The following is a 16,145-nucleotide window of genomic DNA, read 5'->3' as shown; positions in this document are numbered from 1 at the left end:
GAATGTAATCCAACTATTTATTACAGGGAAACTATCATTTTTAGGACCCTCAAGCCTAATCTTGGCTTGCAGTTACCTTAATAACTAACTGCTCTTATAGCAGGCTCGTGGTTAGCTGTATCGACTAACTCCAACAATGAGGAATAAATGAACATGATTATTCACATTTTCTTATGTTACAGCTCTCTTTCAATAGCTTTTTTTAAAGATAAATTTAGGTATCTTGAATTTTTATCAGATTTCCCCTTTCTTTTTTCAACTTTCAGGAATCTGGAACATTCTACTAGGATTTTATTGGAGTATATTGCATATTGCATAAATACAGCATTGAGCACTGAGATTTAAAGAGCACAGAACAGAGGGTGATTGGCTCACAGAAGATGGGCAAAAAAATGATTGGGCCAGAGGGATGATGATATAATTGAGAACAGGAAACCTGCCGTGTTTATCTAGCGGGTCAGGCCCAGAGAGAGAAGTTCAAGCCTAAGGAACACTTCTTTAAAGTATTGTATAAACCCGTATTTGACATGGGTTGACTATAGGGACTATATTAAAACAAAAGAAAAGCGAGAGCAGTGATTTTCTCTGAGCATTAGAAGTTTTAACATTGAGCAATAGAGACAAAAAAACCCCAAATCTTTCTAACCTACACTGATTCAACAAGCCTCTGTGTGGTACAGAGCAGAAAAATTTGGTGGCCAACTAATTGCAAACCAGTCACCCTCCCAGAACATGTAGTTTGGGCTACATCTATGTAGAACTGGAATGAGGCTGATTGATTCACAAAAGACAGGCAAGAGTTTTGACCAGAATGATGAGAACAAAATTGAGCTGGAAATTACAGGAAAGCAGAAATGATGTAAAGAAAAATCTGAGCTAATGCTGTTGTCAATTTTTACGAATTTTTGACAAGAAGAAAGCATTTAAGTCTCATTCACAACAAATTCAAAAGATGGTGGTGTCAGGGGCAATTCATTATTAACTTTCTTTCCTTGACAAAATAAGAGAGAAAAATGTGTAAAAAAGGAACCAGTAACCACTAGGAATGTGAAGAATACAAAACTCCAAACTCATTCACAGTCTACAGTCTTTATCTCTTTTTCTTACACCAGTAATGACTTTAGTATGAATCCAGGAAGAATGCCTCTTCAGATCATCAGCTCAATTAGTCCCAGAGGCACCGAAGGTAAGGATGTTTTCACAGTCAAAGTGTAAAAATTCTCTTTTCAAAACAATAGCTAACCTGAATACAGGGCTTAGAATGAATCATCACAGTTCTAAACTTTTTGGACACGAGCGCATAAACACAACGTTCTACAGCAACCCCCAAACACATTGCTTCCCGTGGAGTGGCGATTAGAGTGGAAATCAATTTGAGGTGCCCATGGCTAAATTGACATCATTAGGTTTACTGCAGGCTGAATAATGGATGGCTGTATCATTATATGGGAAAATAATGGGATGAGACAAAGCACAGGTAGACAGCTTGCTGCAGGTGAGAGCTATAAATAGATGCTGGCACACCCACACAAACACCCATACATGCACAAGTGTGCGCACATCTACTGTGAAAAATAGTGGCAAAAGCACAGCACTAAATGGCAATAACACAAGTGCAAAGTACAAACTGGAGTTAATGAAACTTATTTTACTATTACTAAATTCTTAGTACCTAGAGTGAGACAAAACATCAATGATACATCACATTTGCACCTATCAAAGTCATCCTTCTTAAGATTTTGTGCAGGTTTGATTATATGGGTCATTATAACTGGATTACACTTTCTCTTAACAGGATTATTAACTGGATTAAAAGACCAATATGAAAACAGAGACACATATAACTGGAGAAGAACACCAAACACATTTTTTAATTCACTGATTTATTCATATCTTATTTGCAGTAACAGACATGCATATGATGCAGTTCATTGCAGTTGGATCCTGTATACATGATTGCAAGAAAAAACATTCCTACCATAGACATGATTGGCAGTCATTATTTTTTCTATGGTATCACACATTTTGGGATATTGAATGACAATAAAGTTCTGAAGTTATTTAGAGTAAATCAAACATTTATTTTAAAGGCAGAGTGTAATGGTAAAAAGGAAAACGTTATTCAGTTTTATAGGTTGATGGGAGGCATTGAGGTTTCACATTTCATGTTCAAAAACAATATGTATTCTTCACATCTTTGTTTAAATTAATGGACCCTTATTTAAAGATATCTTATTTTTTTAAAGTGAACACAAATACTGCCTTCAAGCCTTGGTCTTCCATGTTAACTGAAAATTCTGATGCACATTCACATTCAGATCAGTAATATCTACGGTCAGCTCCTGTAAAAGCAAGAGGAGAACATCAGTTTTACTTCTTCATTGGTGGCTCATGTTTACTATTAATATTACTAGTAATAATGATGATGATGATGATGATGGGGAAATCATTTTCTGAAAAGTCTTTAGCTCTCTGTAATGCTGAAAACTTGATCAGGAAAAAATATTCAGACAGATGGTTGGAAGTTGACACTTTTTATTTTGTAAATAAACGTCATCCAGGACTTAAGAGTTGAATGTACAGCACTTCCCTTCTGTTCTGTTCTATAAATTGGATCTGATCTAAAGGCTAATAATTCAATTTTGCAAATATATACACAGCACACCTTTCCAGTAAAGTTAAACAAGCTGACGCTGAGACGTGTTTTGTACATGACAGTAAGAACAGGCCTATACGTCTTCAGGATGAAACATCTCGTCCTGTGCCAGACAGAAATAGCTCTCCCACCTCACTGTATTTAACTGACACAGCACCAGCTGCTTACTATTTCTTTCAAGTTGTTACCCCATCAGACAATACTTAAGAAGATAAATGGATTGTCTCACGCTGAAAAACTACTTATTACCATGCACATACTGTGTCATCCTCATTCCGTTTCTCTTGTTCCTCCTGCCCCCCCCCACACACACACATCCTTCATTCTTCACGTTTATCTCTTTCACCTCTATTTTTTCCCCTCCATCTGGTTACAGTGATGCATTCTCCCTCTCTCCACCAGTCTTGCCTGTCCTTCCCTTCTTTCTACAGATGAACTGTCTTTCTGTCTTTTCAGTATTCGTAACCCATCCTTGCATCCCCAACACACACACACTGAGTCCTCTGTCATTCTGACTTTCTTCATCTGCAATTCTTGCCCTCTCGTCTGGCTTCTCCCTGTCCATCTTCTCAAGAACAGTATAAATGTAAAGCTTTTTCATCTACGATTATTTATGGAGCTGCAGTAGCTATCATTTTCATGCTTCTGATAAGTGCACTGAGTACAGTACACAACCTTGACAGGAATATTTTATCAAAAGCCAAATGAGGAGAGGGAATACATGCTATCCTCTTGGACTATTAATTCCTTTTTTTCATTTCCCACCTCAAACCAATGTAGCACTGCAAAACAGCTTTAGATCTTTACACATGACCTAATCTCTTCTTTCTTATTTACAATTTGGGTACAATTTGCTATTATTTATACTTTTATTTTGAGTATCTTAAGGGTTTAGAAAATCTGTGTTTCATGTCATATTTTTGTACATGTCAACTTTATTGACCATGAACCTCTGGCTTGCCTACAGAGCACCAACGCTCATTTATGAACATCACAACATTCATTTCAACATTTCATTTATGTTAGGAGCTTTTGCGGTGATAGACCATTTCCTATATGCATTTTAGATTTTATACGGTCATCTGTAGCTTAATGAATAATTTATTTTATTGTAGATATACAAAATATTTAGACATTGGCATTAACCATAACTGAATTAAGTATTCCAGAAATGTACTGACCTGTGATTCAAGGTTGTGCTGTGGGGTTAGTGGGTAAGTCTCTGTATTTGTAGTTATGGAAACCTCTGTGATCTCAGGTCCCACGCCCCAAATCCTCACCACACCCAGCTTCAAATAATCTGCAGCATCCAGGCCATTTAATGCCACGTCATTGGTCAAGGTGTTCTAAAATTAAAAGTGATGAAGACAAAGAGGAGGCGTTAAGGGGAATCATATACATATATATATATATATATATATATGTATATATATATATATATGTACAAAGCACAATATCATTTGGTGGGGTTATAACAATATATGTATTGTTATAGGAATTGCATGACAGGATAGATAACAACAATCATGAACTTCATATTCACTTTGCTGGAAATGTGTTTAAGCTGAGTCATGAAGTTTACCCAGTAATTCATTATTGTTTATTTTTTGCTTCATCTTTTCAGTGAGTGAAATTTACTATTTGAATTTCTTCCTTATATAGTTCTATTTTTAGTCCTATAGTTTTATATCCAACAGGTAATGTTGTTTACTCTGATTCCTTTTGGCTGTACTGAGGTCCAACCCTCATACAGAGCTAAGAGAACACACATATACGAATACACACACATACACATCTACATTCAGATAGACATCCAAAATGGCATACGATCTGCTAATCTGCCAGGCTGCTTCTGGCCTCATTGCTCAACTTATCCTCATCTTCTCACATCTGCCTGTTCGCACATACAGCCATCCCCACAGTCACTTACATACACATGTGTGCACACACAAAATCCTGCACACACACACACACACACACACACACACACACACACACACACACACACACACACACACTTCCTCTCTCTCCCTCTTTGGCTGTCAGGCAGTGCCTGTTTTATCGCTGTGTGAAATTGCTTTGAATTGAGCCTGATTGTAGGCAGAGGACAGCCACAGATGTTTGGCCACGGTAGCTTCAAGTGTATACTGTAGGGTTTTGCATATATGTGTGTGTTTGGGTTTAGATGTGTGTATTAATGTGTGCCTTTGGGTCTTTGCCTGGCGAAGAAGCAAATGTGGCTGGGTTATTCCCATTGGTCCGAGCTATTAGGGAGTTTTTAACATGTCCGACCTGAACTTCTATCAAGTTGTTACCAAACAAACTTTGCCATAACACATAGGTTACCTGTCTTTTTTTTTTCAACTAACTGAAATATCTTTTGCAGAAGGATATGACCCTTACATTAAAATTTACCCCAAAAGACACCAATGAGGCAACTCTGTTGCCGGTGCCAAATTTGAATTCAGTTTTGTTAAACTTCATTAGAATTACAAGTGAATCCTTTGCTATCTTGTTCCTTATAGATAACACATCCTTTAGGGTTATGTTTCGATTTAAGAAAGTGTTCATGTCAGTGGACAAAACTCTTTCATCCACTTCACTCATAAAGCTCGATAGTTGTTTATACATGGTGGCATGGTGTTGCAAGGGTTGGCACTGTTGTCTCAGACCAAGATTCAAGGCATGCATGCTCTTCCTGCGCCTGCATGGCTTTACTCTGTTATCCTTCCAGGACATTAGGTAGACAAAGTATTTAAAGTGTATAAACTAAAGGACTGTATGAATGTATGTGACCTTTCTGGAGTATTCCATTTTCCTTTCTGATTTCCCCAAAACAGCAAGAGGAAATCAAACAGAAAGCATATAGCTGTTCATGTTCATCAGCATATAGACTTCAAAACAGAAAGTCTCAAGAAACATGAGAGTTAATAGAGAGTCAGAAAACCTGTTTAAAATGCACTTCAAAACTGGATTGAGTTGTGAGTCAGAAGGTTTGCATTTCATCATAATTCTGATTTGTGAGGCTGGAGACAGAGTAGTTACTGGTTAGAGGTTTTATACTGGGTAGGTTAGTCATAATACCTTTGGGAACTATTTGTCTGATTATTTGGGATTTTTTGTTTGTTTGTTTCTGTTAGTTAGTTTGTTTCTTTCCACATAAATCCCTAAAAAAATGTTTTGTTCTACATTAGAGGTTGCCTTGAGAAGGCAGGATTATTAAATCATTTGTAATGCCAGAAACACACCGAAATCTGCATTAACATATCCACTCAACTTCAGGCTCTTCTGTCTAAGCATGTTAATTTTAGGTCACGAAATTCTAATGAGGCTTCATGCACAACAAAAGCCTTGCACCTGATCAAAATTACGTTGTGACTTCATTAAAGCTAGTGACTTGGCAATGAGCTTGTATATAAGCTCAGCAAAACCTACGTTATCTATTGTGTTGTAATGTGTTATTAATTATTTTATATTATAGTCACTGTGACATAAATTATACATCAATAGCAAAGAGAAGAGTGTCTTATTCTTTTTCACCACTTAAGCATGCAAGTTGTATTAAAAACTGAAATGGTTATTGTTTAGTATTTCAAAAGCTAATACTAAGAGATGAAATCACTTAAAAAATTGTGTCTATTTATTTTGATACAGGTTTCAAAAGATTTTCTCTTTAAGGAGAATTTGTTTCAGGAAAAGCTTATTTCAAACCACCACCTCCAAATTAGACATAGATTCTTTGCTAATGGTTTCCAGCAGTTAGCCTTTGACATCCGCCCACCACAGCCTTTTTAAATGCTAAGGTATCAGCTGATCTGCTTGTCTTGTTGCATTAATAGTAATAATGATGATAATAGGGGAAAAAAAAGAAGTATGGCTTGTATTTGGCCTTTGAACTCACCGACTCCACTGAAAATGTGATATGAAGATATTTGTTGTTCTCCACTGTGTCTGAGGAGAGAAACAGGAGTGAATTACATTCAGAGCAGAGGCATGGAGGGTATGCAAAGGAGTATGTGACTATACAATGAGTGACGCAGCGACAAATAAGGGATGCATAAAAATTTGTGTTGATCAAGGTTTAAGTTCACATTAATATTACTTAAAGGGCAAGTAAATAATCACCTGAGAAAACCCAATAATTAAGTAAAACAAACAGTTGGCTATGCCACTTAAATATACATAGGTGGTATTAATGCTTGAATGTAAAACCAGTTGAATACACGAGAGAACACCAGTGAATGAGAGAGTAGCACAATGAGTGCTGCAGCTGGACCTGACAGACAGCGGAGTGAATAGCTAAACCTCTGAGGTAAAACTTAAAAATGCAGAAGCCGAAACAAGCAGAAAAGTAGATAGTACAGGTAAGCAAGCGATACGCTGAGAGGCAAAGCAAGCAAGAAAGACATAGGAAGGCTACGTGGCAGACAGACCGGGAGACGCAGAAGAGAGAAGCAAGGGACCAGATAAAAGAGGAGTGATGGAGAGCATATCTCTAGGCTGCGACACAGGGAATTACTGTAATGGTTTCTGTCACTCCCCTTCTATGCATTCCTCACTTGCTTACTATCTGCCTTTCTCTCCTTTGTCCCAACACAAACAGACCGTGCACAGAGGAGTGCATCTTCTCACAGAAGCACTTCTGAGACTGATTCTGTTCGTGTATGTGTAAATATGCATGTCTGAGAACAAGCGAGGAAGTAGAGATAGACTATGTTGTAGCTCACTGTGTCTTTCTGATAAAATCCATACTGAATTTCATATTCAGTGAAAGTAGCAGAATTACTTTCACTGAATAACTAACTGCGCAGGAGTTTAACACACACTGGGATGAAAAGCCATTATGTGGATTCTGATTTTCTAATTTTCCAAAATGTTCTGTATCTGTCATTAATCAGTGCACATCTTTTAATTTAAACAACAAGCCTGTTATTCTTATCATACAACGTCGACAAGCTCGATCTTTTTTGTTTTCACACCAACTTAGCAGCTTTCGTCCACTAAAAAGTATCAAGTACTGGCCGTTGATCCACTTCTGTCTTTTGTAGTATTAATGTCAGTCTTTGAAATAGGTGATTTAAACCCATAAATAAAAAACAGAAAATGTAAATTTCAAGATAAGAATGAAAGAGGATTTTCCTGTTTGAAAACGTATCTGGTTACGGGGTTGTAAGTAAGATTAGAAACTGTGATACAAATACCTAAAATGTTCTACTGTTCTTCCTGTACCATGACATTCATGTGAATGTCATGGTCTGGAGTCGGGTGTCTGTTTAAGTTTTGTTTATTCTATGTTCTGGGATTTTATGGGCTTTTCCTAGTTTAGTCGTTTGTATTTCGTGTTCCTTAGTTATTCTTTAGCACCTCTGTGATGTTTAGTCTCTGTGCCTGCCTTGTGTTCCTGGTGTAGTGTTTTGTGTCCAGGTTCAATGTTCATGTCATTTCCTGTTTTATTTTGACGGTCCCATGTCCTATGTCACTGTATCTACCTTTGCATCCCCTTGTCTCCTTATGTCGTATTAGTCCTAGCTGTATTTCCCACCTGTTTCTCATTCCTGCATTACTCCCTTGTATATTTAAGCCCTGTGTTTTCCTTTGCCCTTTGTCGTATCGTACCCCCTCATGTGTTGTAAGTCTCCCTGTGTTTCTAGTTTTGGTTTTTCCATGCTTCTAGTTTCCCAGTGTTTTGTTCATAGTTTTATGTTCTAGGTTTTTAGTTTGTTTTCTGTAAGTTATACTATGAAGGAAAAAGCTGCTAATAAAGCTGCTAATAAAGTTTATTTTTCCGTGCACGAGTTTCTGCATTTGGGCTCACTTCATGCCAGCCACAGCCTCACTAGACAGTGAAGCTATTAATGCCTAGAAAAAAAATGCTACTGATTGCATTTCTTATGCTAACTCCTATTTATGGCTATTATTAATGGTAACTCCACAAAAAAACAAAAGGAAGCAGGAGAGAAAAAAAATTGAATCCTAGTGAGTCATTTTACTATGTTATTCTGTCATGAATAATCACTCCATGAACACATACAGTATTTGCTGTCTTGGTGGTGTAGGTGTTCAAAAGTGACCTTTCGCTTACCTATTCCTTCACCATCGTCCCAGAAGAATGATCCCTTGGCAGTTCCAGTGTCATTCAGGGCAACGATCAGTCCTAAAGGATTCTTCCGACTAAAACAAAAGGGGCAGAAAGGGTTGTAATAGATTTCTAAAGGACAATGTCTATTTTTACCTGCTGCTGAGAACAAATATATTCCTGCTGAGGGGATCCATCTGACCTCTTTCCTGCTGGAACAGTCATCGCCCTCTGACTGTCTCTCTCTCTTTCATTCTCATTCAAACACACAAGTGATATGTGCTCCGTTCTGCATTTCTGCACAGGCACTAAGCCCCACACACACACACACGCGCGCACACACACAAGTAGTACTACACACAGGATGCTGACCTGTAGCTGCACACTCTCAAGATGTATCAGTCATAATGTATGCTCACTTACCTGTAATATGTAGTGTTCTCTGGTTTCTGCCAGGGTAAGATATATCCTCCTCTGACGTGAAGGTTAATATGATTCAAGGGTGTTGGCATGTCAAACATTGCGCCACTCACTCCAACATCTTTGGCCTGATGAAAGAAATAATTACATACTATTAAAGTACTAGAAATACTACAGGTGATTATCTTTGATTAATTTAATTCAACAGGTCCTTTGCGTCAGTAGGGTAGAGACTAAAAGCACAGACTAGCCTATGTGGAAATGTGTTAGTATGTGCGCATAGTGACGAGGGGTTGTAATGCTGTTTAACAGATGGGACTCCCTTAGCCCCACAGAGCAGGTTTTTGTCATTAAGGTGCTCCCTGTAGTGGCTAAGCTGTAGCTCCGTGATGGTGTTGTCATACTGTATTTCCCTCATTTAATACTGTCAGCTGAATGTTATAGTTTTTATTTTAGCCTGTTAAAACTGTTAAGTCCGTAAAACAGAGGCACCTTTTAGTTCACAGCATTCTGCAAGAACTTTGACACCAAATATTTTACTGTTGTTACGAACAAGTACTTACAGTGTGAAAGTCATACCAGCGGCCTTTAGGAATATATCCTCTCACAGTTGTGACTCCCTGTCAAAAAATCAGTTAAAGAAAATCAGAGCCAACCTTAAAGGTATAAAAATAAAAACAATACAAAACATGTGCACATGTTACACCATACAGGGTCCAGTGCAGGGCTGATGAGCAGGGCAGGTCCCCACAGGAACTGTCTGTAGATTTCCCATGTAGTTTTATCATCCACAAACCTACAACATACAATCACAGAGGCCATTAAACATGACTGAAAGAAATGTTACCACTGCTCTCTTATGCGTCCTCAACCCAGATGACTATTCAAGTACTCATTCAGAATTCAACGGTTTGCAGATGCAAGCCAATTAACCCTGCAGACTCACCGTGCCAGCTCCTTAAATACCATCTGTGACTTTATAAGAGTCTCTTAAAATGAATAAATATGTCTTCTTTTTCAAACAATTTCACACATTCACATTTGGGAGTTGCCAAGTGCAGCCACAGTCATCTATGCTTGGCCTCTACACTACACAGTCACATTGCCTTGCTCAGAGGGCTTTTTAAAGGCAGCTGTTGTGGCAAGAAATACAACTCTAATTTTCTTACCAGTTCAAGTTATTCTCAAGAGCACATTTCTCAAAGTAACCTTACCTCACTACAAAATTCATGGACATGCAGTTAAAGTCAGTTTTATCTCCCATTTAACTTAGCATTTGTAGCCAGTAGTAAAAGCCTTCTTTTAGAAACATGATGTAACTTATGTTTCTTGGTCATTAAAATATACTGGGGTTGAAAACATGTTGTACACTAAAGAGAAAGTTCCTTTTTTTTAAATCCAGAAACTTCTTCATGTTACGTTGCACACTGCTCTCTAATGAGAAGCAGTGTAGTATAAAATCAGGTCATCTTGCCAGTGATCAGGATGAAAGATCCATGCTGGTAATAACTCAATTATTTGATAAAGTGACTAAATGTAATGCTAAACCGCCCCAAAAATTATCATCAAAGATAAGAGCCACGTGTTTTTTCCGTTTACACTTACTCGTGTAAAAGTGGTCTGATCACTGTGCTTCCTTTCGTATGTGCCTCAAACATCAGAGTGTACAGATAGGGCAGGAGGGTGTAACGGATGTTCAGAACGTCCCGGGTTGCACTGGCAAATTCCGCATCCCAAGCAACAGGATCTTGCCTCTAAAAGAAAAAAAAACATTAAACATAATATTAACGAAATTTGTTTTCTGAAAAAGCTGTTGGACAGTGGTAACTAAATACAGAACGTATTAGCTCATGAAGGAATACACCATTCACCATTTACCACATTTTCAAAGCATTTTTTCCCTTTTTTTATAAACTATTAGGATCAAGTTGGATCTGATCTGATTTTTTTTTCATTTTCTTAAATTTAACAGCCTGTGTCTATGTTTGTCTATGACAAACAGACAAATATATTGTTTTTGCGCTTAGCAAGTCGATACGCGTCGCCTTTTGAAGGAAATTAAAAACACAAATGCAGTGTTGAATTAGCCTATTGATCTAGTACAGCAATGAGTTGTTAACCACTGGCAAACATTGACAAAGAGACACAGCACCCCATCAATCACTGGCTACAGTGTTTCACAGTTGTGTGGATTTTTGTTATCTGGATTATATAGAAGCTTATATGGCTGTGTGACTGGCTCATGCACTGGAAGACTCAAAAAGATACAGAAACTTATTTTGGTTAGTGATTCTTATGCTGTTTTCCTGCTCTCTGTTGCAGTGTGCTGTTACTATGTGCTGTGTATGTGTGTGTGTATATATGTTTACATTTTATTACTATATTACTTTAGAAGCTTATCACGATGTGTTAATCTGTCTAAACATCATCACAATATCTTTTTTTAGGTTAACAGTTACCAACTAGCAGCCCTAGCCATTTAAACCCTATTTTGGGTTTAAATACCTGAGACTCTCCACCTTTTGGTTTTAGAACTGAAGAAGCCTCTAGGATGCAAACTTGGTTCAGTCATCTTTTTCTAAAGCTCTTACACTTGTACCTAAAGCAACCCAAACTCAGTCACTGATAGGGATGGGTATCGTTTAGGTTTTATCTGATACCAGTACCAAACCGGTACTTTTGAAACGGTGCCGGTGCTTAAACGGTGCTCGAACCGATGCTTAAAGAATGGCGAACACAAAATTGGTCCAAAAACCTCTCATGTTTAGCTGTTTTTTTGTAAAAAGATAACAATGTTAGCCTTTTCTGCAGCTATAGGGGATTTATGGCATCACTCTTGGCTGGAAGCAGTGCTTAAACAATGGAAAAAACACAAACTTTGTCCAAAAGCCTCTCATGTTTAGCTGTTTCCCACTTTTTCTTTGGTCATTTTAGCCTTTTTGGCCAGGGTGAAGGGAGTATCTGCCATCAAACAAGAAGACAGCCGCATGTAACTACGACGGTGTTTGCTAGTTCACCTTACATGCATGAATTTAATAACATGGTTAGCGTATTCAACGTTAATTACACACGAACAACATTAAGCTACTCACACAGAGAAGAATGGCTGCTGCTGCTGCCATCATCATCCGTCATCATTTCTGCTATGCTGACAGGGCTAGGGGCCAGGACTCTACTCTTCGGGTTCTTGGGGGATGTTACTAACTCCGGGTCCGATAACAGGCACCACACCCGCAGTAGATGTGCACGGTGTGAGGTCTCGCAGCAAGCTATCAAATACGCTGCATTTCTCGGCTTTTAACAAAACGCTATACCTCGCCAGGTGTTTCATCAGATTCGAGGAGTTACCTCGTTTGCACAGTATCACCTTAAAGCACTTGTTGCAGGCTGCTGAGTTTGCATCTTTTGCTGTGAAGTACAGCCAGACTTTTGACCGCTTCGCCTTGGGTGTTTTTAATCTGTAGCTCTGCTCTAAAAGAACGTACATACCTGGGCCCGCCTACTATCCTCGGAAACGTAAAATGATTGGCTAGAATCCAAAGTGTATGACATCTCAGGAAAAAAAAAGCACCGAAATAAAGCACCGAAATGTGCGCTGCTTTTCGGTCTGGTTACTACCGTTTATGTCAGAACCGATGCCATTATGGCACCAGATACCGGTACCCATCCCTAGTCACTGATAATGAATTTAGGGGATGCAAATATTGAAACACAATGTATAAAAAAGGCCAGACAATTTTAAACAAAAGCACATAAGAATTACAATTACCAACATAAAAATATCCCCAAACTTTTCATACATTTCATACATTTTAACATCACGTCACACATATATTGCATGGCCTGACAGTTATACCACTTTCTGCTGAACCTTCAAGGTAGACTTTCATTTATAGAAAGCGAGAGATGGAATTGATGGAGATGTGCAAGAAAAGTGTGAGGGACACACATGTTATGAATTCATATAATTTATAGTAGCAAAAGGCTTTGTGACACTATGGTTGCAGATATGTATGTGTGCGTCTGCATACTTACATGCTCCCCTTCAAGGAAAAAAAAAAAAAACAGGCTGTCTGTTTGGCTACATTATCCATTCTTATATCCTCCTCAGTACTTGGTCATTCTTTTCATTTTATCTGTCTGGAATCTACCCCCTCACCTTATCTAATAAACATCTGAGTTTCTGTTTTGCATAGCTCATATCAGAAAAAGAAAATATATTTGGATGAAGAGTAATATGTCCCTTTGGGTGAATAACAATATACATGACTCCAATATAACTGTCCTGCTGAAGCAAGGCTTGGTGGAGAATGTATCTTGTTTAATTAATTTTGTTCTGATATCACCGTGGACACGGCAGTATATTGCTAGTGTGGTGAAATTATCTAGAGGTCAACACTGAAAGTTGTCTGAGGGCAAAGAGACACTAGGCGTGACGGAGCTCTGGGAATGACTCTGCAAAAACTCTCCTCTCTCTTTCTGTCTCCCCTGTTTCTGACCTTGGATACCCTCCAGTCTGGTTTGTGGTGTTACATACTTCGTTGTCAAACGGCTTGTTAAGCAGACTAGATGTTGCAGTCACTAACTGCCTGATGATTGCATGGCTTTTATCTGGCTGTGCTAGATAAAAGCCACATTTTACTCTCATTCAATACATTCCTTTTCACATTTGTGCTTCAAAAGTGGTAAATAGTTTCTTTTTTTATCTTTTTCCACCTCTCACATCATTATTACTAGCCTGTGTCAAGGCCATTTAACTTACTCAATTGTCATCTTGTGTACATCGCCACCGATTTATCCCTAGTTTTTCTTTCTTTCTCTCAAAGCATATGACCTCCTCTGCTCTTCCTTCTGGTTTTTTTTTTTGCATGTCAGTATTTTCCCTGACAGGTCTTCTGTTTTTTTTTTCCTCCAGGTTGCTATAAATACACAGTGTGCATACTCATCAGTTCTCTCCTAATACCTCTGACTTTTTCTCTCTCTGACTTTACAGCTTCCTCTGAAATTGTCATTTTGAGCTACCCTCTCCTGTCGTGTGAGTACTTTTTTCTGTCAGTTTTACCCATGTTTAAACATCCATTTGCAACCCATTATTAAACGATTGGTATCATGGCGTGCATGTGTGCGTGGAGGTTAGGTGGTGTGCAGTGGTGCCCAGATCACCTTGAGAATTCAATTATATCCCCACTCCATGTTGTTAAAAAGCACAGGCACTGACCCACACACACACACAAACACACGCCCACATATACATACACAACTGTGTCCTGTCTAGTATTGCAGACTGTAGTGCAGAGAAATTTCGCCTGGTGGGATCGATCTTCGGACGGGCGTTATTGGATTTCTCAGATGTGTTCCAACGCTTTTAAAGGTCAGCGCTTGAATGAATGCCACCAACACTACACCGCCAAACAGGTCTATCCTTCTGTGTGTTTGTGTGGGTGTGCACGTATGTCAAACAGAGATTAAGAAAGAAATGGCAAAGGAAATAGGAAGTAACTTAGTTTGCACAAAAGCTGGTATGTGTTGTTCCTGGACTCCTGGGCATGACTTCACTTTACGAAATGAAAAGTATGATTTAAAAAAAAAGACAGTGGGGAAGAAAGTACGGAAGAGGATTAGGGCCTCTTCTGAAAAAAAAGTGGGTACGTCTTTGTTTTTCTTCTTTTCCAGAATTCTGAGAAAAAAAGTCAAAGTTCTGAGATTAAAGTGAGAATTCTGACTTTTTACTCAGAATTCTGGAAAAGAAGAAAAAAGATTTCCCCCATTTTTTTTTTCTGTGGCCCTAATCCTCTTCCGTAAGAAAGACACCAAGTCCATATATAACCTTTTTTTTTAATATTCTCTTGAGTCTACAAAAGTTTATTTTTAATTCACTCACCGGGTTACCCTTGCCATTGTGGTTGCGTGAGTACGGATAGAAGGCACCCAGGTGTGACCAACGAAGACACATCTCATATTCAGCTGGATTAAAGAACCCACATATGTCTGCCCCGGTCTGAAAGAGACAAAGAGTCTGAGTTTATCAATGTGTGTGTGAAGAGATGGAGATGGACAGAAAGAAGAAACGTATATCAAAGAGCAGGTGTATCTACAAAGAACAACTTCTGATCTACAGGAACTGGGGTCATGGTATTTTAGTCTATTTATTTTGCAGTCATCGTGTTTCTGAGATGTCTTTCCATGTAATAACCTTGCAGCTGGGCTGGACACATGCAAATGATTCTTCAATTAAGGATCAATAAGGTGCCAGTTTATAACTATTATTGGACGCACAGAAGGGAGAGAAGACCAAAAGATAATATGCGAGGGGAGAAGAGGCGCAAAGAGAAAGAAGCAAACAAGTAAAGACAGAGAGAGCCAGGACAATAATATAAAATGTAAGATTCACTCAGGACTGCTAATTTAATAACATGTCATGACGGAGTAATACAAGGGCATTTTATTGAGGTCGGGCTTCTAGTGGCATGCTTCACGTTATATTTCACGATGTCCTTTGATCAAATGGGTCAAGCAAACAAAATAACATAATTCAAGCTACTGTAATCTATTTAGCGAGGGCAAGATCGCTCTATAAGATTACATCTTGTCAAAAGCCGGACAGATGATGATACTTACGTAAGAGATGCCAAACAGACTGAACTCCATCATACCTGTAGAGGAAAGGAATATGGAAAGTTGTGGATTTGTGTTTTTTCTTTTGTTTTGTTTTTTGTCACTCTTTTCTCTAAGTAAAAAAGACCCAAATAATTATTGTTGAATACCATTAATTATGAATAACTTAAAGAAAAAAATTAAAATGTATATCTATATGTACCTATAATGGATTTATAAAGCTGATCCCAACCAGAATAGTTGTCTCCAAGCCAGTGTCCAACCCATTTTCCACTAGAGGGGTAGGTGGACCTGGTGACCACTATGCCTCTTTTACCTGTCACATCCAGAAGGGCACTGTGGAAAGAAGAAGGACACAGAAATTTGAAAATAAATGGA

At 38.3% G+C, this 16,145-nt stretch overlaps 1 protein-coding gene across 1 annotated transcript in view; it reads right to left on the bottom strand.

Moving 5' to 3' along the window:
• Window positions 1–1,864: 1,864 nt before the first annotated feature.
• si (sucrase-isomaltase) overlaps window positions 1,865–16,145 on the bottom strand; it is a 55,051-nt gene continuing 40,770 nt past the window's right edge. The window contains exons 38-48 of the mRNA XM_003441717.4: window positions 15,970–16,103; window positions 15,771–15,805; window positions 15,034–15,150; window positions 10,758–10,906; window positions 9,864–9,948; window positions 9,716–9,772; window positions 9,156–9,280; window positions 8,739–8,827; window positions 6,558–6,607; window positions 3,838–4,002; window positions 1,865–2,342 (exon numbers count right to left, since the gene is read on the bottom strand). Coding sequence (XP_003441765.1) covers window positions 2,265–2,342; window positions 3,838–4,002; window positions 6,558–6,607; window positions 8,739–8,827; window positions 9,156–9,280; window positions 9,716–9,772; window positions 9,864–9,948; window positions 10,758–10,906; window positions 15,034–15,150; window positions 15,771–15,805; window positions 15,970–16,103 — 1,084 coding nt within the window. The 3' untranslated portion in view covers window positions 1,865–2,264. The remainder of the gene's footprint in view (window positions 2,343–3,837; window positions 4,003–6,557; window positions 6,608–8,738; window positions 8,828–9,155; window positions 9,281–9,715; window positions 9,773–9,863; window positions 9,949–10,757; window positions 10,907–15,033; window positions 15,151–15,770; window positions 15,806–15,969; window positions 16,104–16,145) is intronic.

Source organism: Oreochromis niloticus, linkage group LG14, assembly GCF_001858045.2.
Source record: "Oreochromis niloticus isolate F11D_XX linkage group LG14, O_niloticus_UMD_NMBU, whole genome shotgun sequence".
Lineage (NCBI taxonomy): Eukaryota > Metazoa > Chordata > Actinopteri > Cichliformes > Cichlidae > Oreochromis > Oreochromis niloticus.
Note: the sequence above shows the minus strand (reverse complement) of the source record. Positions and strands in the feature narration are given on the sequence as shown.